The following is a 13,416-nucleotide window of genomic DNA, read 5'->3' on the forward strand; positions in this document are numbered from 1 at the left end:
AAGGCACAGAGCCACGGCCAAGATTCCAGTCCACAGGGTCTAGGTCCAGAGTCGTGCAGTCCTTTTCCTGTTCGTATCCTCAGAATCTACCCCAGTACCCGGTGCTGGGTGTTAAGAGCTTAAAAAAAATTTTTTTTTTGAGTATTTTCGGGCTAATATGATTCAAATCAAAATAAAGACTTGAAAGCCCCAAATGTGTCAGGGAGGAGAAATGCTTTTGAGCTGCACAGCCTCAACTTTTGCCTGACCCAAGGCCGGCAAGAAAATGTTTCTTTTTATTCTTTTATTTATTTTTTTATTTTTCCTTTTGTGACACTTTAGTGTTTCTGAACGCTAGGGGCTCCCGGATTCTCTGGTTTGAGAGTAACTTTTCCTTTTAGGATTTTTTTTTTTTTTTTGGAAAGGGGTGGGGGAAAATGTGGCCTTAATTATCCTACGTCTTCGGCTGCTTAAGGAAGGGGCTGTGCTTTCGGAATCTCTTCTGAGCCAAGTAAGGAGGTCCCTCTCTCTTTTTAAAGGACCTCTTGAAATAAAACTGCCGAAAACAAATCCAGGCGATCACAGCGGCAGCTGCGGCGGCAGCAGCAGCAGCGAGGAGGAGGAGGAGGAGGAAAGTTGGAGTTGCGGCAGCGCTTCGGCGTGGCTGGGCTCCGCGCAGCTGGACTCCGCGCAGCTCCCATTCATTAAGCAACCAGCCGCGGAGGAAGGGGGTCGAGCGCCCGCGCTGCCCGCTCGCTGCTTTGCACACAGACACGGGAGCCCTGCGCGTCCGGAGCAGCGCGGCGCTGCAGAAGTTTCTGCTCGGGAGTTGGCTCTCTCCCCACTGGACTTTCGAACGATTCGGGGTTGAGGCAGGAAAAGCAGAGGAGCCCCAGGGGAGCAGAAAGCACCACCGCCTGCCGTTGGAAGCGGGCAGCGGGGCCGCACTCTCCCGCCGCGCCCCGAGCAGCCTCGGCCGGGAGGCGACCCGGGCGTCTGGGTGTGTGACTGCTGTCGCGGGGCGTCTTGACCAGCGCCATGCAAAACTACAAGTACGACAAGGCGATCGTCGCGGAGAGCAAGAACGGCGGCAGCCCGGCGCTCAACAACAACCCGAGGAAGGGCGGCAGCAAGCGGGTGCTGCTCATCTGCCTGGACCTCTTCTGCCTCTTCATGGGTGAGCCCAGCCCCGCTGTCCCTCCGGCCCTCGGCGCCCGGCGCGCGTCCCAGCCCGACCGGGGCTGCGCGCCGGGCCGCGTCTCCCGGCTGCGCCGCGCAGTCCGCCCCGGGGGCCGCCCGCAGGCTTCTCGCGGAGCCTTCGCGCTGCTCCCGGCCCCCGGGTCCCCGCCCTCCCCGTTCCCGCCGCCTCCCCGGCCTGTGAAGGAGTGTCGGGAGCGCTGTAGGCTTTCGCGGGCCACTTGGACACCGAATCCTAAAAGCCGATCTCCGCTTGGAAGCCCGGCCAGAATCCCACGAAAAGGCATGGGTTCGGCCTGTTAGGATAGGGGAAATCGGTGGAACCAGGACCCGGAGCCGGCGTAGAGCTGGTTGCCCCCCATCCAAGTAAGATGGATCTCCTGGAGCGCTGGGCTCCCGCCTGGAGAGCGCTGCCTTCCCCCGGCCGAATGTAAACATCCAGCCCTTCCGCCGGGGCTGCCTGGGCCTTTTCACTTGCCGCTATCCTGGACGCCCCCCGGGGGTTGGGAGGGTGCTCTCGAGGGGCGTGATGCGGGGTACCGATCCAGCAGTCACTTTTTAGGCGCCTACTGTGTGCCAGGGAGTACTGCCTCTCCCTGACTCGGTGCAACACGGGCGAGGAGGTCCATTTCACCGATGAGGCAACTGAGGCACTGGGAAAGCTAGCCACGGTTCATGCATCGGGACCATAATTAATTGCACTCCCAGAAAGCTGAGGCTGTAGCCCGCTTCTGTTTTCCAAACTAGTTGGAAGCCACAGCTGGAAGAGCAGGAGTAAATGGAATGGAGTGGGAGCGTAAGGAGGCTTTATGAACTCGCCCCCGGGGCAGGGGGTGGCTATTGACAAGAATCTACAGGAGTTCCAAGATTGAAGTCAGTGTAGATTTTTTTTTTTTTTTTAAGCCAATCATGGTGTTTTGGGAAGCATGCAGGACTTGTCATCAGGACACCACCACTCTGCCACTTGCTGGGGGTGCCACCTAACTGCCTCTCTGGCCTCAGTTTCCTCATCAGTTGAGTGAGTGGGTTGAACTAGATGCTCTCTAAGGCCCCTTCCTGCATTAAGAACTCGGATTTGGTCCAGGAGCTGTTCTGCCAACTCTGCTAACTGAAGAAACATCTGTGTTCCCTGTTCAGTTCCCTTAAAATAGAACTCCTGCACGGAAGCTCAAGTCCCCTTTGAAATGGATTTGTCCATGCAGAGTGTGCAAACCAGAGACTTCTTGGGCTGGAGTCCAATGACCCTGTGTTCATGACTCTGTAGCAGGATCCTTACTGAGGTCCATCTGTCCTTGGCTTGACTGTCCATAGTAAATTTTGAGAGTCAAAGAAAGAAGGGACTCTTGGAGTTTAAATATAAGAACGGCCCCCTTTAGGTATGCAGAGACAGCTGAAGATCAAATTGTGCTCTGCGGAAGGGAAGAAAGGTGACTGTAGTTCAGGTGGCAAATCCCATTCCCACCTCTTCGTATCAATTCAGCATTAAGATGTTATGTAAAGGAATTGTCACTGGGGGGCCTACCTTCCTGAAGGCCACTGGCTTATTATGCACAGTGGGGAGATGAGTACTTAAAGTCTCCTTGCCAAGCTATTGAATTTTTAAGAGACCTTCCCTGGTCCGGGGGAGTACCAGGAACACAAACACATTGAAGCTGTTTGCTGTAAACTTGTCTGGGGCTTCCCAGTGTTCACTGATGTGTTTTGTTCCCTGGTGGTAGGGTGAATTCTTTCTAGACTGTCTGTTCCCTGTACCCTCCTACCTCCTACTTGGTGATTAGGAAAGCAGAGCTAGAACACACTTGACAGCCTTCGGACAGTTTTATTGTACTCCCCTCCTGTTTCCACTCTTCTGATTTCAGAAGGCAGTCCCACGAGATGGTGTATCTTATCAAAGGAAAAAGTGTGAAGGAATTTGGAAAAAAGACACACCTATCAGCTATAGTTTAGCAGGGGACACAGAAATCCCAAGATACTGTTGTGCATTGAAGGTGTTAAGTAAGGTGTATGTTTGCACATTTCAGCTCTTCATCTGCCCCAACTCTCCCTTGTGTCCCCTCCAAAGCTAATATTCTATACCTAGCTGTTTGTTAAGTTTACTCACTATTGGCCTCTTTGAGCAAATGATTTTTGTTTACTGAAAAAAAAAAAGTTAATAAGATACCAGGACCTTGTATTTTACCATAAGGAGTACATAGCTATCCGTTGTAAGGTATGTGCCTTGCCATTAACATAATGTCAACCAAGTCATTTTCAAAGTGTCTCCCCTACGCATGGGCCAAATTACAATATCACTAATTTAATGCCTCTTGACCACCCTTAATAGGAAACACTGTAAGGTAAACATTTACTTGAGAAATTTATGCAGGAGAACTCTATGTGGCTTCTAAAAGAAAATTATTAACACAACATGTGATTTTAATATTCCACACATCACAGTCCTAAAAAATTGTTTCTACTTGGTTCATGTTTTGCCTGGGACTGTCAGTATGATTTAATTTTTATATACTGTATTGATCATATGGTCTGGATTACAAGGCCCTAATATATGAAGAAGGGAGACATTTTTCTGTTTATTCTCTCACAGGAATATATACCAAGCTTCCTCTCCTTGTGTCTGGAAAAAATAAAAGCTGATGTGCAATATACATGTTATGTAAGTGGAAATATGCAAGCAGTTTAACTTGTTTCACATACCTTTTTGGAATGTTAAATTCTTGGTGAAAAAACAGGAGTCCACTCTTCTTTGAGGACCAAAGGCATCTGGTGGCAGAGAATCACCAATGGGAGTTTATGTCTCAGAAAATAGCTATCTTTGCCAATTATTGCTTTTATATAAACACAGTTATGAATCTTTGCATAGTAGTTTTTCTGAAATCGATTTTGTTTTCCTTTCAATTGCATAAAAGTATGGCCGTCTGTTTTTTTATGCACTTCTTCTGCTCTACCAGGTTACAAGAGAGCAGCAGACAATATTCCCAGGCAAGGAGGAAGGAGCATCTACTGTCTTTCTAAGCTCTGTTAGCCTCTTTTTCAGATGAATTAGTTTATGTACTTTTCACTTCAACTCTGATGAAGAGATTGTCTCCATTTTATAGATGAGAAAACTGGGATTCACACTGAAGTCAATTTGAGTTGATCTCTAATCCTCAGTGAGCATGACTGGAGTCCATTCCCCTTTTCTTCCCTCATCTGAAGAACCCTGAAACTCAGATCATTAGACAATTCTAAAGCTCGGTTTGCAGAAAGTCCTGCCTCTCCACATTTTCCAGTTAGTCATTTGCACCAAAGCAGATGGATAAAGGTGGTTCAACTCTTCTGCTCAGTGATATGGTCTCGTCGCCCCAAGGTATCGTTTTGATTTGGGGTCGTTCTAACACTAAGTAATTCCCAAATTTTGAGGGCACCTTTTTACCCCATGAGACAGTGGTTCCGAAGAAAGCGCAAGTGGCAGTGCACAGCTGTAGTGCAAATGCAGGGATTTGGTAAATCCATGTGGAGCGCCTCTGCTCTGTCCCGTCTCTTCCTTGTCCCCCTCCCCAGATCTTTACTGAGTGCCTCCTTCCAACCCATGCATTTTGATGGGTAGGCAGAGTTAGACAGGTCCAGCTTTTTGTCCTTGGACTTTGTTCAAGGTCCTTCATCCTCTGAAGTCAGTTAGCCCATCTGCGAGATAGTGATCAGAGTGGCCACTCCATTACATTGCTGTGAGGATCAGAGGAAATATTGGATGTGAAAGTTATTTGTCATCTCTCAAAACTTGGGCAAATGCAAGGAATTTATAACCCAGAGCCCTTGATGAGGGTTTTGTGGTTGTCTTTATATACTGTGTCTCAGAATCATAGGTAGATGAGACCATGAAATAAAAACTCAATAATGATATTACAGTGAAGACCATAAAGCATCCACTTCCAAGAGGAGGTCACATTGGCCCAGTCAGTAAGTTGAAGACAGATGATTTTTATTCATTGTTGATCTAAACTTTAGCTGAGAAGGCAACCCCTAAAATTTAGCAGCATTTTGAGCCATCTAATCTTCACAGTATACTCTGAGCCCTCTTTAGAAAAGGTTCGTTTGCTCAGAAAGACTGTTCCTCTTTTGGCTTTTGATACCGGAAGGTGGGGTAACTGAGCTTATGGTGGAGGTGCGAGACCTTTGAAGGAACAGATGCTCGGGCAGGTTTGGTATGAAAGGCTTAACTCCTGTGCCATTCCCTACCAGGAAACACAGTCAGTGAGGCAAAGAGAAAGAAGCTCAAATGGGTAAAAATAGAGAATTTGTTTGGTCAGCAACTATGTTATATAATTTAGTCGTTCTAGAATGTTTTTGGATGCTTCTTGATTTGCAGTTAAATGGCCGAGATAAAATTCTAAAACTGGTTCCATCTATGGGATAAATAAAATTATCATGTGTTATTATTAAACTCTTCACCTTTAATAGTGAGAGGGAGGCAGTGTGATGTAGTGAAGAGAACGGGAGACTTGGAGCCAGAAGTTCAGGTTCCAGGGCGGCCAATGCCACCAGTTAGTTGTGTGGTTGTGGCCAAGTTGATTTTATGGGTCTCAGTTTCTTCTATCAGTGAAATGACTGGTTGGGCGGAATGATATCTAATGTCAAAGGCTGCCATACAGCATTCTGGGACAGATTTCTAGTAGAGAGGAATGACGCCTGGATTTATTGAATGTCTACCTGGTACCTGGTACGTGTGCTCTGCTTAGCTCTTGGTTGTCTCTTAGCTCAGGGAGTCATCCCAAGGATGAGGGCCTAGAAATAGGAGCTCTGGTCTTGTACCGCCACGTCGCTGTGTGACTTTGGGAACATTCCCTTGACTTTTGTGGGCCTTGGTTTCTTGATTATTATCACAGAGGGAAGGGATTAGATCATCTCTCAGACCCCTTCTAGCACTAACGATTTTATGAGTCTGTGCTGATAGATAACTGTGATGTAGAAACACAGTCATTGCTTCTCATAGATTATTTATCATCAATTGAATTTTTATGTTTTTGTATCAAGAAGTATTGCTGACAGTTAGCTTAAATTGGGGTTCATTCAGGAGGGAAAATGAGCACTGTCTTTTCCACGAGTTCATCCAATATGCTGAGAAACTGGCTAGATTTTCCCTGGCCAGATGTGTCCTCTCATCTGCTTCCTAAAATTTATAGGAATTACAAGCAAACAAGGAAGCAAGCCCAACAGGTGATTTTTCCCTTCTTTTTGTTGCTCAGCTTTATATTCACTAGGTATGTGTTTTTAATAACCCAATAGGTTTTGATAACTTAATCTACCATGTAAACCAGAGAATATAGAAACAGATTTTCATTAAGTAATGGGTGAACCTCCCAGCCAAGAAGCATCCTGCATGGGTTGAAATGAGGAGGGAGTCTCCTTTTCGTAGGTAAGCCCTGCTGACTCTTCCAGGATGGTTGAAAACCTTTATTGTCTGGATTGGCTAGTTTTTTTTGTTTTTCGTTTTTTTTCTCCTTAGTTCTTCCATCCCTTTCTCTTATACTTGAGATATACCATGGGGGTATAGCTGCCTTTGTGGGAGACTGTTAAAGCCAGAGTTGGTGGCCTTTTCCACTTTTAGCCCTTTTGACTTCCTGTCAATTTGAGATTCTTTCTTTCCCCCTTCCTGTGCAGTTGTTTGGGCTGGCAAGCCCTGTTCATAGCATGATGCTAATGATACCATAGTTGAGGGCTTCTTCCCCGTGTAGGCAGTTATATTTATGGAGACACCCTGCCCTAGGTGTCATTTCAACCTGGTACACATTATTTGAGGAGTGATAATTTGGGGGATGCCTACTGTGTCAGTATTTCACCAACTCAGCTAACAAGGGGACCCATCTGGTGTGACATGCAGATTCTCAGGCTCCTTCCCGGGAGATTCAATTTCAGTAGGCTCTGGACCAGGGCCTAAGATTCTGTGTTTTATAAAAGCTTCTGGTGATTCTTATCAGGCCAATTTGAGAATCATTGTGTTGTTTAATAGCTAATGTCTTAAAGGCAGTTGAGGAAGGGCAGTTGGTTTATATAGAGGGATCGCATGTTCTGGCACTTTTTGAATTGTTAGGTTGTCTGTACTTTTCTTTCTGTTTGTGGCCGGTACACCTGTCTTTTCCAGTAAAGATATTCAAGATACCTAGAGATTATCATACTAAATGAAGTCAGACAGAGAAAGACAAATATCATATGATATCTCTCATATGTGAAATCTAGTTTTAAAAAATGATATAAATGGGGTTTCCCTGGTGGCGCAGTGGTTGAGAGTCTGCCTGCCAATGCAGGGGACACGGGTTCGAGCCCTGGTCTGGGAAGATCCCACATGTCGCGGAGCAACTAGGCCTGTGAGCCACAACTACTGAGCCTGCGCGTCTGGAGCCTGTGCTCCGCAACAAGAGAGGCGGCGATAGTGAGAGGCCCGCGCACCGCAATGAAGAGTGGCCCCCGCTTGCCGCAACTAGAGAAAGCCCTCGCACAGAAACGAAGACCCAACACAGCCATAAATAAATAAATAAATAAATAAATAAATAAATAAAAATGTAAAATACTTAACTGCTAAGAAAGGTTAGTTATTGTCTATTAAAAAAAAATGATATAAATGAACTTATTTACAAAACAGAAACAGACTTGGAGATATGGAAAACAAACTTATGGTTACCAAAGGGGAAACGTGGAGGGCAGGGATAAATCAGGAGCTTGGGATTACCATACACACACTAATGTATATAAGATAGATAACCAACAAGAACATACTGTATAGCATAGGGAACTCAACTCAATATTCTGTGATAACCTATATGAGAAAAGAATATAAAAAAGAATGAATATGGGTATATATGTAACCGAATCACTTTACACCTGAAACTAACACAACATTGTAAATCAACTAAACTCCAATTAAAAAAAAATATTTAAGATTGTTAGAATTCTTTCAAAAGGAAAAATTACCTCTGGGTGCTGGCCTGAAGGTTTGATTTTTAGTTCAAGGACTTGCTGGTGTCTCCTAACTGCTAAGAGGCTGGGATTTTTATTTATTTTTAAACTGAGTTCTCTGTAGTGTTGTAGGCCAAGTGACCACTTTGGATAAATGAAGTGTTAACTCGATAAATATTTTCTTTTGAGATATTGAAGTTTGTATATGAGTAAACAGTGAAATGAATGAATTAGACTTCTAAAGAGAGCCTTTAAAAGATCAAAGTTAGCTTGGCAAAGTATTGTAGCAACAATGCAAGCTTCGGATTCACCCAGGTCTGGGTTTGAATCCTGACAAAAAGTCATCTACACATGTGACTTGGGCAAAAATTATTTAACCTTTCAGGCCTCAGTTTCCTCATCTGTAAAATACAAAAGCAAACCTTGTGACACTCGTATATAGTGAAGCTCAGATGAGGTCACAAATCTGAAAGAACTTCGAAGAGTTAAAAAGCACTAAATCATTATCGGGTATTATGTGGCTATTATTATTCATAGTAATAGTAGAATTTTCCTTTCCTTCCCAGTGTTCTTACTCCTCGATGGTTCTATGAATTTAATTTTTTGGCAGCAAAGTTGCCTGAAATATATTAGGGGAAACAATTGTGAAGAGAATCCCAAGAAAAAACCAGACAGAGGGAACACAAATGTTTTCTATTAGCCAGAGAAAAGCAGTGGCAGGTTTGGGAAAAGTCACAGTGCGGGAACCTCAAGAGTCTTTGGTGGTTACCTTCTTCCCCTCTGGAAGGGAAGTGGCTATATCATCTTAAGGGAAAGACAGATACACCTTTGTCGGGGAGGGAATTTGGACAAATAGCCTATTTTAGGGTCAACTCTTATATGTGTCTTTTGAAAGCCCAGAGGAAGAAAAAATAAAAAGAGCAACATGATTGAAAATAATCAAAATGCTTGTCATCCAGGGCACTCTCCATATCTCTTGAGGAAGGGAATAACTGTGGTAGTGAACATATTTATTGTTTAGGCCAACCATGTAATATAGATATTAGATTCCTTTTAGAGAGGAGGAAACTGCAGTTCAGAGAAGTTAAGTAACTTGCACAATGGTGCCCAGCTAGTAAGTAGTCACTAAATTTTCCAGAACTCTTGTCAGTTTACCTTGCTGCCCACTTTTCAATGCAGTTAATGCAATGAAGACTCCCTCTTTTCTATTCCATTCCATTTCATTTATTTCCAGTTTTTTGAGTCCAAATATGTACAAATATGTTCTGCAGGGCCCAATATAAATAGTTGCAGAACAGCTTGGAGTGTGCTGACTGAGCCTCTCGGTGGATGTAATAAAGAAAATTCCATCGGAGCAATTCTTTAGTGCCTAGATTCATGGATGCTTTAGAATTTGAAAGTACCTTGGGGATTTCATTATCAACAATACCAAGTCATTTTTTATCTCAGTCAGAAAAATCGGCCTCTTTGAACAGGGGACAGGTGGGAGGTCCAAGGGGGAAGCACAGGCTTTGGAGACAGATAGGTGGGAGTTTGCTTAGGGTTATTAGCTGTACATGGTTAGACAAGTTGTGACTGTCTCTGAGGCCTCGGTTTTCTCATTTGTAAAATGGGATAATATGTGTTGTGAAGTTGTGAGGCGATGCCTGGTATAGTGTATGGCGCTGTGCACTCACCAGCTGCTGTTGTCATTGTCACCACATCCTAGTCAGTGCCCTTGATTCACATAGGAAGACTTGGATGCTTGGACTGGTTAGTAATTGTCTGGTGATAGTGAAAGGGCAGGACCTAGAACCAAGGTCTTGCCTTTATACCATTTTGCTTTTCTGGTGTGTACTTGTCAGTTTGAAACTTGATTATCATTTATGAGGTAGTTCTCCAGAGAGCCCTATTCTCATTTTTCTCTTTCCTGGGTCAATTAAAAGAGGAACAAGACAAACAGGTTTAACTTTTAACCCAAATCAGAGGGTGATAGTTTAGTGAGGGCAGAGACACATGGGGCAAATTTAAGGATTAGGCAGCTTTTTTGATATATCACTTTTCTTCCAACTGGTCCTTGTTCTAGAAGGTGCTTATTACCAAAGATCACTGCTGACTGATTTGAACTTGAACAGGCACCATCTTTTTCAAATGACGTGTCCCAGGAGAGAAGAAAGAGAAGCCCACGTTTTCGAAGTGTTTGCTTTTGACTGAGGAGGAAACTGAGTCTCAGATGAAATGATTTTCTCAAGGTCAGGCATGAGCTGGTGGTCCCAACATTCAAAAGAAGGCTAGGTCAGTTTCTGAAACATCCTTGTGAAACTATTCTTCCTTTAGGTCCAAGTTAAATTATAAATTATGATGTGCATTAAAATTCCCAAATTTAAAACAAACCAAACCAAACAACACACATAAGATCCAGCTGGCAACTTATGAAAGGAACTTGATGATTTCTGTGTGCTTTGAGAGTACGTTGCAATCACAGTATTGGTGGGAAGTGTGTTTTTGAGGTTTGTCACAAATTAACAAAATTATATGCTTAGAGAGTTTTGCAGAGAAATGCAAATCAGTGTAAGCGCCTTGTCATAATAAGCAGTATGCTTTGGTTCCTGTTTATGTATCCCTAAAACACATAATACACATGATTATATTGACACGAAGGAAGCTGTTCTCATTGATGGTTTCTTTATACCTGGCCCCCAAATTAGCATCAATCAGTATAATTTCTAGAGAGCCTATTTAATTAAGTCTATGTTTGTACCTGTCTTTCAAGTATGTCTTGTCTTCTGCAGTTGTTTCTTGAGCATCTACTATGTGCAACACACCTCAGTCCCTTCTTCCCCTGGGGTGGGGTTGGTAGGTGGGGTTCCTTGTGCTTTATGAATTCCCATGCTGGGAAAGAGTAACAGACTTTTGCGTAATTTTACACACTTAGTGCTGCTGATTTGGGCATGGTAAGGGAGGGGCTATAGCTGCACAGTGAAAAGCAATGAGTTTGCCTGAGGGCTTAGAGCTGGGTCTTGTTAGAGAAATAATAGCCTACATTACACGGAGTGGGAAAGGGTATTGCAGCAGAGGGAGCAACGGATGCTGAGACTTAGAAACAAGAACGTTTTTGGGAAGGGTGAGTGGTTGGAGGCTGGAGTGTAAGTGCTGTGTATTTGCACTGAGTTGGCGGGGAAAGAGGATGTTGGGGATGAGGCTGGAGAGATAGTTAGGAGCCAGATTAAAAAGGGCAGCTATAAATGGCAGGCCGCTAAGGGACTTGAACTTTAATTTGGAGGACCAGCAAATGAGGTTGTATTTTTGTTTTCATTTTTATTTTTATTATGGAAAATTTCATACAGAAACCAAACACAGTATATACCTAGGAGTGGAATTGCCGGGTCATATGGTAACTCCGTGTTTAACTTTCTAAGGACCTGCCAAACTGTTTTTCCATAGCAGCTGCACCATTTTAGAAGTATCGTAAGGTTAGTTAAAATGTGTAAGGAAAAAAAATTACAAAAGCTTTACAGACAACGTTTGGCATTAACATATTCATGAGCAGTTTTTAAGAGGGGATTAATTTAATCTGATTTGTGTTTGAGGGGAGGGAAATTGGAGGCCAAGGAGGGAGGTAAGTTGGGAGGCAGATTAGAGATGAACCTGAGGTACTGGGGACAGAGAGGAGAAGGATGGGTGACAAGGAGATTAAAGGAGATTGGGGGGGGGTGAGGGGGATGGTGGTGGCGGTGGGGTTCCTGATCTCCTGGTTGGGAGCCTCTGAACCATGGTGATGCCTCTCCCTCCACAAACACTTTAAATGCAGTGTTTGTAGAAGACTTATGAAGCCTGTATTATAGGATTAGTAAGTGCTTCTTTATGTTCAGAGCCTTATTAGAAAGATGAGGCTATAAGTTTTTTATATGCATAAATTATTTAATTAATTTATATTTTGTTCTGGAATTTTTAAATTTCTCAAAGCCCCTTAAAATAAATGGGCCATTGGAAATCCTCTTGGTTTAGAGAAACGGTATTCCTTGAGTTATAATGGTATTTTTAAAACAGTTTTGCTGAGGTCTAATTTATGTACCATAACATTCATTCATTTAAAGTGTTCAATTCACTGGCTTTTAGTATATTCACAGAGTTGAGCAACCATCACCACAATCAATTTTAGAACATTTTTATCACTGCAACAACAAAAAAACTGTACCCATTAACTGTCACTCCACATTTACCTTCCTCCTCCCCCCGTCCCATGGCAACTACTGATACACTTTCCGTTTCTTTGCCTTTCACTCAGCATAATATTTTCAAGGTTCATCCATATCGTAGCATGTATGTGCAGCATGTGTGTTCAGCAGGTATTAGTACTTCATCGACTTTTTTCTAACATCTTTATTGGAGTATAATTGCTTTACAATGGTGTGTTAGTTTCTGCTGTATAACAAAGTGAATCAGCTATACGTATACATGTATCCCCATATCTCCTCCTTCTTGCGTCTCCCTCCCTCCCACCCTCCCTATCCCACCCCTCTAGGTGGTCACAAACCACCGAGCTGATCTCCCTGTGCTATTGGACATAGATTTTCAATTCTCATGGTTATATTTACCTAGGAGTGGAAATGCAGGACGATATGGTTACTGTGCTTGACTTTTTGAGGAATTTTCCATAGTGCCTACACCATTTTGGAAGTATCTTAAGATTAATTAAAATATGTATGGAAAAAATACAAAAGGTTTACCGAAGACCTTTGGAATTAACATATTCATGAAACCACTCTAGTGCTGCTTTGTTTGTCAGAGAATATTTCACAAAGAAACAAAGTTTTCAGTCAGTTTAGCAGTGTCACTGGGTTTAAGATGAGTGAGCACAGAACAATAAAGCTGCCTGAGGAATAGATGCTGGGTGGTCAGCTAGACCCCCTCACCCGCTGAGTAACATACTTCCACAAACCAGGGTGTGTCACAAGCAGATTCCTCCTTCAGCAAAATGAAAAGCAGCCTTAGATCTTCAGAGTACCCTGAAAACAGTTAAAAGTACAAATATTAAAAATCTATATTCCTTGGATTAGCCTTACGATATTTTTAAGACCATGAAATAGAACTGTAGTTCCTGATAAGGTTGATTTTTTTTTTTTTTCCCATCCCCTTTCCCCCCTGGAGATATGGCTGTATTATACATGATTATCATCTCAAAAATTAAAATTACTGTGCATCTTTTAGATTCATGTGCTGGATGCTGGGTGATATTAAAGAGTATAAGACACAAGCACAGATCTTTAGAAACTGGTTGGAGCGTCAAGTTGAAAATTACAGTGAAGATTAAGCTATAAGTGCGTGAAA

General features: G+C 43.3%; 1 protein-coding gene across 1 annotated transcript in view; it reads left to right on the forward strand.

Moving 5' to 3' along the window:
* Positions 1–448: 448 nt before the first annotated feature.
* PLPP3 (phospholipid phosphatase 3) overlaps positions 449–13,416 on the forward strand; it is an 86,148-nt gene continuing 73,180 nt past the window's right edge. Inside the window, exon 1 of the mRNA XM_061184159.1 lies at positions 449–1,156. Within this exon, the coding sequence (XP_061040142.1) occupies positions 1,018–1,156 (139 nt within the window). The 5' untranslated portion in view covers positions 449–1,017. The remainder of the gene's footprint in view (positions 1,157–13,416) is intronic.

Source organism: Eubalaena glacialis, chromosome 3 (assembly GCF_028564815.1).
Source record: "Eubalaena glacialis isolate mEubGla1 chromosome 3, mEubGla1.1.hap2.+ XY, whole genome shotgun sequence".
Classification (NCBI taxonomy): Eukaryota; Metazoa; Chordata; class Mammalia; order Artiodactyla; family Balaenidae; genus Eubalaena; species Eubalaena glacialis.